Source organism: Echinops telfairi, unplaced genomic scaffold, assembly GCF_000313985.2.
Source record: "Echinops telfairi isolate 266 unplaced genomic scaffold, ASM31398v2 ScPeMD7_7424;HRSCAF=8462, whole genome shotgun sequence".
NCBI lineage: Eukaryota > Metazoa > Chordata > Mammalia > Afrosoricida > Tenrecidae > Echinops > Echinops telfairi.
Window position 1 is genome coordinate 73579643 of NW_022111324.1, and position 9603 is coordinate 73589245.

The 9603-nt window shown below is 37.9% G+C and overlaps 1 protein-coding gene across 1 annotated transcript in view; it reads right to left on the minus strand.

The window, feature by feature from the left end:
• The window catches only part of WDR26 (WD repeat domain 26), a gene marked incomplete at its 5' end in the record, with an annotated part of 46465 nt that extends 36863 nt beyond the window's left edge, over positions 1-9602 (minus strand). The window contains 4 exons of the mRNA XM_004699940.2: positions 1964-2100; positions 7473-7529; positions 7631-7730; positions 9457-9602. Coding sequence (XP_004699997.2) covers positions 1964-2100; positions 7473-7529; positions 7631-7730; positions 9457-9602 — 440 coding nt within the window. The remainder of the gene's footprint in view (positions 1-1963; positions 2101-7472; positions 7530-7630; positions 7731-9456) is intronic.
• Between the last annotated feature and the right edge of the window lies 1 nt (position 9603).

A 9603-nucleotide genomic window follows, 5' to 3' on the forward strand; every position in this document is an offset into this window, starting at 1 on the left:
TATACTGAACATTTGATTTAAAAAAAAAAGTTTGGGTATAGCATTTATTATCAATAATTAACTGGGGAAATTGCCCACTTACAAGAAGCCTTTTTAAGGGAAGCTGCAGAAGACATTGGTCTTAGACCAGGAAATAGTGGATTCTGTTTCCAGCTTCATAACTTGTCATCTTGGGGTAATTTTCTCATGTGGAAAAACTCTGGGGAAAAGTTTGATGCTGAAGCTTACCTCAGAATAAAAACTATAGTTATCAATTGATGTAAGGATTGTTAGAAGAGCTATAAGAGCCCCCAATAACATGATTCATTAAAAAAAACCAGACAACCCACTATAATTATATTCTCTAATACCAGGGGAAAAAATTCAATGTTATTAGAGTGACAAAGAATCACTGTAATGAAACAGGTAATCAGAACAAGACTAGCCATCAGTTACAATATACTACCCAGGAAAAAAAATGTATAATTTCAAAATACTGTGGTGGAAAGAGATCAATGGTCTTGGAATCGGTTGAATTGGGCATTAATTGAAACTTGCTACCCTGATTTATTAAGCCATCTCTTAAACTGGTAACTTCCTCTAAGGCTCAGTTTCCTGATCTGCGTTAACAAACTTGGTATCTCTTTGGGCTCATCCTCTTGCCCATCATTTTGCATTTGCTATCAAGAACAAAATTAAACAGAGTGAAGTGGCAGACAATGCCTGGTGGAATTAATTTACACTGGATGGCCTGAGGAGAGGACATATGGGTTGGGACCTGAGCAACTAGTAGCCAGTTATATAAAAGACTGGATGTGAGCATTTAAGCCAGAGGAAATAAGGTAGTGTCATGCCTGGGCAGAAGCTACAAAACAACCTTATCAGTGCCACTAAAGAGTAGTGATGACCAGGGGGAAAAGATGGCCAGAAAGGATCAAGGACTCCGTAAAACTCGGTAGAAATGTTGAGTTTTATTTTAAATGTGATAAAAAGAAACAGAGTGAAATGATTTACTCAAGTTTTATGTGTTTTTTTGCAGCTGTGTGCAATATGCACTGTTAATGCGGCAAGAGTGAAGACAGTGAGACCAGCTGGGAGCTTTGCCTAATATGCCAGGAGCAATCTGCTGCTCAACAACCAGATGCAAATGGTGGACATGGACCGAAATGCACCAATTTGGGATGTTTTCAGAGTTAAGCTAAGACACTTCAAAGCCACCAGACAACTGAGAAGGATGTGTCTTAAGTTCGGGGATGGAGTAATGGGCAACTGAGGAAAATTAGAAGAGAAGTAGGCCTGTGGGGGTGGGAGAGCAGTATGCCTGAAATCAAGAGTTTTGTTTTTCACAAATTAGGTCTGTTCAAGTAGACATGCAAATAGAGTAGGCTCCATACATACACATCTGGAGTTGAGATGACATGGTAAATCTCTGCGCTACTGGCACACAGGTGACATACAAAAGGGTTAGTGCATAGTGGGCTTGCCCAGAGACAGGATGTAGACACAGGATAGGAGAGGAGCCCAGGACCAGTCCTCTTTAATCCTTGAGGTACTTACACATTTAAAGGATTGAGGTGAAGATAAATTGAAATTGTGTAAGTGACATTCTCTGCAAAGTATTCAGTACATGACTAGCATTCATTCATTAAAAGAAAATGTTTAGATGTTCCAATCCCAGAAGCTTAACTGCTTACTGTGATCCATGCCACAAAGATGCTACAGACGATTATGAAATGCCAATTCACTGGCAATACACTTCTTGTCCCTTTCTTCCACTGAGTGATGTCTCTATCCTAGCATGGAAAACTTCTGAAGATGACAGAAATAGTCTGCACATCCATAAGTGAATTTAACCAGAAGAAAGTGTTACCTGAGAATCTAGCAATATTCAAGCACCTATTGCTTGGAATAAATGTTAAGAATAAAGATAATCACTGCAAAACTAACAGGCCCTTCATCAAGTCTACGAATGAGGGTTCCTTACCCACTAAGAACATGAATGCGCTCGGTATTGTATTTCAGTGGCGTCAATTCACAACGTAGAACTTGAAGTGCCTCCAAGACCTTGCCATCCTCCAGGAATTCCAGGTACTTCTGCTGCAGCAGCAAAAATTTCATCCTCTGACATGACAGAAAGCAGTCAAGGGAAAAAAGTTGATGGAAGTTTCAGAAAATGTTTGTGCCTAAACAGAACAGTAGAAACCATTCTACTATGCCCTTTGAAAATAACTATTTAAAAAGCTTCAAGATGACTCAAAATATTCTGGTTTAACAGAGCTGTAGATTAAATGTCACTTTGTTCAATTTCACATCACAATACAATTCTCCTTTTGAATGAATAATCATACCCGGCATTTTTATTGTCCAAGGCATAAACCCAGGAAAAAAATAATTTAACTTCAACAAATTCACCATCTAGACTATTGAGGTTCTTGCATAAAACTTGAGAACTGAAAAAAAAAACAACAACCCTGACTTTTATAATGGAGCATGGAGCAGGGGGATTTATACAAGAATATAAAAGTTTGAAAAATTATTCAAAAGCCACTCTGTGAAAGAGGGGCTATGTAGACCAGAAAGAAGAACTAGATCCACTGGGAGAAAGTGGCAAAGTGTCAGATTGTGGCTTATCAAAAGAAGAGCTGTCCAGCAAATCACCCGGAGGCTGCTATACAAAGCACTGAGGGCTTTATGATTAAAGTGGTCAAACTCACTGCCATCAAGCCCCGTGGGTTTCTGAGGTTGTAACTGTTTATGGGAATAGAAAGTCCAGTCTTTCTCCCACCCAAGCTGCTGGTGGTTTCAAACTGCGACCTTGTGGGTCTAATGTGTAACCACACCACCACCAGGGCTCCTTCATGGCTACTCACCTGGGAGATATATAATTACCCTAAGAACTAACCATGGAAATAAAAAAATAAAAAAAAGAATGAAAAGTGGATCGACACCATTTTGATGGATTCAGTCCAGGCATCATAAAGGAATGCCTAGACGAGAAGGCTAAATGAAGACCTTGACAAATGCCTTGACACTTGTATCTGGGTGACAATGTGGATCACCTGATGCATTAGAAGCACTTTCTTTGCAAAAGCAGAAGGTACTTCCAGCTTACTGTGAAGTATTTGACATTTAGTTTGTTCTTCAGAAATCTGTTTGGTTTCAATACTTTTTAATGTTTATTATACTTTTTACTTAAAAGCGATCACCATAATCATAGCAAGCTTTTTCCAGAGGGAAAAAAATGGGTTAAAAATAGTTTATGATCATTTGAAATTTCTTTTAAACCTTAATTACAATTAAGAACTACCGCCTTTCATTACAGTGATTGTATATGGTGGGCTGCTAATAGTAAGGTCAGCGGCCACTTTCTTTTCCAGAGAGTTACAGTCTCAGACCCCCACACGGGCAGTTCGAACCCTGCCTGACACGGCTCACTGAGTTAGAATTGACTCGATGGCAGTGAGTTTGAGCCTTTAGCTTTTCATCATAATTTGCTATCTGAGGAACTTGAGCAGGCCATGGCTTTGTTGTTTTCTACTACCATTTGCAACTTGTTAAGAAGTATTAGTTACAGTTAGTAACTCCAAGGACTATAATGGTAAAAATTTCAAATCAAATTAAAAACACAAATGATTGCACTTTCTTCAACTGAAATGATGTTACTTAAAAAACCTGTCACAAGAGTAATGAGAAATAACCTTTTATGGAGTTAAGATAATGCACTACAGGAGCATTTAAAAGAAAATAAAAATTTCTAGAGATATGAAACAGAACCAAAAAAGACTCTCATAAAGTATTTAAATGCATGCTTATGATTAAATACATTGCTTATGATTGGTATCAATTTATTCTTAAGTTTATAGCTAAAGAACAGCAATAGAAAAAATTTCAAAATATGAAAAAAGCCCCATTATCTAAAAACTATATAACTGTCACCAAATTTCGCACATAAAGTTAGATTGACTAGTGTATGTTTCATAATAATTATCAAGATTCCTTAAAAATATGTTGCTCTCATATAGCCTTACGTTAACCTGCACAGGTCAAATAAAAAATAATCTTAAAGTCTACCAAGTGACTGAAAAACAAACAAACATAAAAAATCCCAAAAAACTATAAAAATAAACTTCTTAAAATGAAAAGGCTTTTATGTTGAAGCTATTCTGGATCATGTTACTTATTCTAACTTCTGGGGGGGGGGGAGAACCTCAATTCTTTGTGAAACAAACAACTCATATATTTCCATTTATCAATGTATTAATTTAAGTTCCTTTCCATAACCTGTATGTCCAATTCAAGCATGGGATCATATTCAGTTGCAGACTTTATTTTTTCCACTTAAATGCCACACGGAACTGACCTGCAATGTGCTTTCTTTGCTACACTTTCTTACCAAATGTGTTTTGTTTTATTTTTTTAATTCAGGGCATGTTCCTGTATCTACTTTTTGGTATCAATCATTAAGTCCTACACACACACACACACACACACACACACACACACACACACACTCCAATGAGTGTAGGGACAGTGCCCCAAGTGCTATTTCACTCTTATTTTAACAAGAAGATCCTGAAAGAGCCATTTCTATGGGGCAGAGCCAGGCCAAAAAGGAAGGAAGAATGAAACTCTGAGAAGCCAATATAAACACATTTATATATACACATGGAACGCTATCAAAGCAATGCAAGTATGCTTTTCTATGCATGATTTTATCAAGATGAAAATAAAGAATGTAAAAAAAAAAAAGAATGTCCTCAAACAGATATCAGGTCCTGATGTTGTAAGTAATATTTGCTGCCCGCCAAGCACTGCCAGACTTGGCTCAAAGAGAAAAATGTTTCCTCTCCTAAAACTTAGTTCAGCAACTCATGTCAAACACAAAAGGACAAAAAAGGGTAAATACAATTTCAAGAATGCAAGACCTTTTAATAATTTAATTCATAAATTATGTGAATTTATGGGAGAAAAAAATAAAAATCCGGCAAAATTGAAGCTTACTGAGATGGGGGCAAAGCTCCTGTTATTTTTTTTGTTTTTTGTTTTAAATAAATGATCAGTAGCTTCTTAAGTGAAGAAAGAAATAAGCTTAGAAATAAACTCCAGGATCTTTCCCCAACTCCTAATCAAACCAGATTAGTTCTGGTTTCTTAAGCTTTTTTAGCATCTTCTGGCCCAGCAGTATTTCCTTTTGTAATACCCAGCAAAAACTTGAAACTGACAAGTGACTAGCATACCTTAAGAGAGCTTTCTATCATAATTTCTGCAGTTACCTCTCGCCTCACTCAATATTTAGACTGCTTTATCCTTTCCTCCTACATTATTAGATTTAGCACAACATTAACACAAAACTCAGAAGCCACACGCTGGGAGTCTGGTTGTCAAGGGCATACTTCCCAGCTAACTTAGCTGTGCTTCTGACTAACTCTGGACCGAAGTTCTAAGTTATACCAATTATGACTTACAGGAAAGGGGAAATATTTAAATTTAAAATTTTAATATTAAATTTTAAATATTTACATTTAAACTATGGCTCTTAAAACACCTCCCTACATGACTTTAAAATATATTAATTTTTGTATGTCAGTTAATATTTGCACACGTTTGTTAAATACATATTTATCAAATACATACATACACCAATCCCCACACCTGGCTAGTCATATCTGAACACAACTCCAAAACTGTTCATTCATAAGTTTAGCTCCCCAAAAATCCAGAGTAAATTCTGCTATTGGCAGTATTATTTGACAGGAGACCATTTAAAAATGGGCAGAGGGAAGGGATGAAGAATGTGGTGGAATGGGTCGATAAAAACATTCAGGTTTAAAAAATACAATAATTTTAAGCTTAGGTATTTCCAAATGTGTGTGCACACACAACTAAAATAATATTTGTTTAAAAAACAAAAACAAAAAGAAAAAACAACACAGTAAAAACAACCAGATAGTTGTATCCTAAGTTATTTCTACAAATTTAAAGTGTTCTGAGAACAGGACAAGGAGGAATAAAGATAAACATAACTTGAAAGGTATAGGGCAATTTTTAAAAATGCTGAACTGAATCTTTAAAAGCAATTGATCCATCAATGCTTAGTGATATAGAGTTGGACCCCTTTCTTTGTATAAATACCTAAACAGTTTGATGGTGTGAGCCTCAGCCAGAGATTTAATCTTCATCTTTTATTAGATCCTAGAATGTCCTACAGACTGAGCAGGCTGCAAAAAGAAAGGATTTCTCCTTATTATCTAAACTATCTTTCTTCAGTTTACATGTTGCTTCTAATGAGAGTCATATTCAAAATCAAGTCTCAAATTACTATGAATAAAAAATAGGAAGTGACCCTCTTAAATTTTTTTGCTACTAAATTATAACTGTAATTGGGTGAAGCTTTAAAAAGGAAAACAATCCTCCATGAAATCACACACTTGAATAGAATTACATTAAGAACTTGCAAACTCTTTTGTAAGATTTTGTTAAAAAATTAAAAACAGCCCCCTAAAATGTTAGGCTGTTAGGTTATAAACAAAGTCAGGAGATTAATGTTTGACCCAATTTTAAAAATCAAAATGTAACAGTCATTTACTAATATTTAACAAACAGCTGTTTTCCCTACTTCACTTCCTATTTGCCTGCTTTCCCTCCCCCACCAGACAGGAAACTGCTTTTGACAACAAATGAATCAGCTAGAAGTTAAAAAGCCAGCAACTAACAGCCAGCAGCTGATTCTTCATGGTTTCCAATCACAATACACGTAGGAAAAACGTATCCCCCTTATGTCCCTCACCAACATTTACTGAAGAATTCAAGCACGTTAGGATAAAGAATTAAGATCTATGGGAGAGAATAACAGCTTAAACTACTAAATTGATCTTGTCGGGGAAATAAGGCTAGGAAGCAGAGGCCGATTGTCAAATCTGTATACAAGCCCTCCGTGAGGAGACATACTACATAAAAGCTGACACTGTCAATTCACACAGCTGGAAGGCAAGAGTGGATGGAATACGGTGAGCACACCAATGGGGTTGGTTTGAACTTGGTCTCATAATTTTTTAAAAGGGATAATTTGTACTTAAGGTTGTGTAATATATACACATGCTCCAAACAACCTTTTCTCTTCACCAGTACATGTAATCTTTTAACAATATAAAAATATATAACTTAACCTTGAGTCTAAAAACACAGAACTCCTGTTAAGAACACTGAACGCTTATAGACCTTTCAATATGATTTTTGTAGCACTTAACTTATTAACTAGGTACAAATGACATATTTACTAAATATGACTTTTAAAATGCAAAGCTCAACTTTATAAATACTCATAGTTGTTTACAAGTTTAATTACATGAAATTTAACTACTTTTATAAGAGGCAGAAGCCTAGGAATATTAATAACCTACTAAAAAATAACATAAATGTGAGACTAAGAACAAAAGTGTATTTACCACAATTATTCCCAACAACGTTTGAGAGATTTCAAGTGCGCCTCTTACCACAATAGCATGAGGAGAATGCACTAAAGGCTTTAGTTCATTCAGGTCATTTTCTGCCTGCAAAAATTGGTATAAAAGAAAAACAAGACATGTCACAAAATGCATATCAAATATGTAATTTTAGCAGCAGTCACACAGCTCTATACGCCCTACTTTACCTTATCCCAGTCTCCTTCCATGACATGATTTCGGAATTTGGTAGCAGAAGGATGTTCTAAACGACATCCTGACTCTTGCATGAGGAGATCAACAGTCTGGCTGCAGGAGAGATACAGTGTAAAAAAGACCTGACCAACTTGAGGTTGTACTCTTCCAAATAAACTACTGTCTATGAAAACAGTTGCAAAAGTTTTTATTTATGTTAACCTCAGCAATCAAGAGAAAAATAAATAGCTTTAATGTGCTTGGGTCAAACAAACCTCCTATTTAAACTGCCACCTCCATTTAAAACTCGTCAAGTTAAAAACCTCCTTTGGCTAGAACATCAAAATAAATTCTTCCCAGTTTTGCCATCAGAAGCTTAACGAAGCACACAATTTCGAAGCTGGTTGTAACCAAGTGACCAAAGAAAGGAAAAATCAGGATCTACACACTGACCGTGTTGCTACATTTTGGAAAAAAAAATTTGTGAGCTCCATGCAAGAGAAGACGTGTTAAGAACCATAACACCTAGCCCTTGTCTTGAAGAAATTCTACTAGGTTGCTCTTTAAAAATAAAGAAATCCAGCCTCAAAGACCATCCCCTTTCTCTCTACCCTAAAAATAGCCAATTTACTATGGTGTAGGTTCCAAACAGTCACGAGTTAGCTCCTCCTGCGACTGTCAGCTTGCTTCTTGTCTCAGTGCTATGTTCTCTTACCACTTACAAAATCTGTTTTCATAACAATTCATTTCCTGAAGGGATAAAGCCAAATCTTTCTACCATATGAATACATATCACTAAGAGATTATAAAGTTCATCAAAGGTCGTTTCTTCCACCAGATACGGATCTGTATGTTTGTTCGATGCTCTTAATGCAGCTTATTTTTCAACAGTGCTTGAGAATCAAAACAGATCACTTTTAAAAAGTGCTCCCCCCCACCAAAAAAAAACCCCAATCTATAAATCTACAAAAACTATACATTGGCTAAACGGTTTACTTTCTTCTTAGCTTTGAAGCTAGGCTTCTGCTGCATTCCCCCCACCCCCACCCCCCTTAACAGCCTCATCCTGGTTCTGGCTCATCTACCATGCAATCCTTACCTTCCCCCTGAGCGTTTCTTTGTGTACAAAACGATTCTTTGGGGTCAAGGCCTGTGTCTGCTTTCACCCTATTTTAGGTAGGCAAGGCCACTTAACTTGAACTTGAAAACAAATGATTCACCAGATCAAATGACCCCTTTGCAGAGGCAAGCATCTTGTCGGTATTAAATCAGGATCTCAAACTAGTGGCAGGCCTCTCGTACCATAAAAGGGCCTTTAAAAGGCATTAACACGGCATCTTACTTCATTATTCCCATCAGATTTATTCAACCACCTCTTCCCCCAAATTATCCCAGCCCCTCACTTCCCATAAACACTTGTGGGTGATTGTCTTTTCTGATTGGTGGTTTGCCTGGGTTGTTGTCTGTCATGGTTGGGGGTGGGGAGCTGTCCCACAAAGATGCCTCCAAGATACACTTGAAAAACAAATCCTCCAAGCTTCATTATTTCCACCAGCTCCAATGCACCCCTCCCCCAACACACACACACACACAGGCAGACACCCCTTCTCCTGCATCTGTCTTTATTGACAGACAGCTCAGCTCTGAAGGAAGGTGTGCCGGGGAGGGTGGGGGTGTCCTTCGCGTGTCCCCAACCCCAATCTCTCTAGTCTCACAATTTGGCAGCCTGACCCTCACGGACGTCCCTCCGGTGGGCGCCCTCGGTGCTGGGCCCTGGGTGCCCGGCAGGCCTCACCCCCACCCCCCACCCCGTCCTCGGCTACCTGTCAGGCATACTTACTTGAGCCCTAAGCCATTCAAGTGCTGTCCTATTAGCCTAATCACATCCTCATCGGACTGCGAGAGCCGCTTCTTCTTCTTGAGGCTGCTGCCCAGGTCTGGGGTGGTCAAGGCGGCGGCGGCCGTGGTGGCGGCGGCGGCAGCTGCG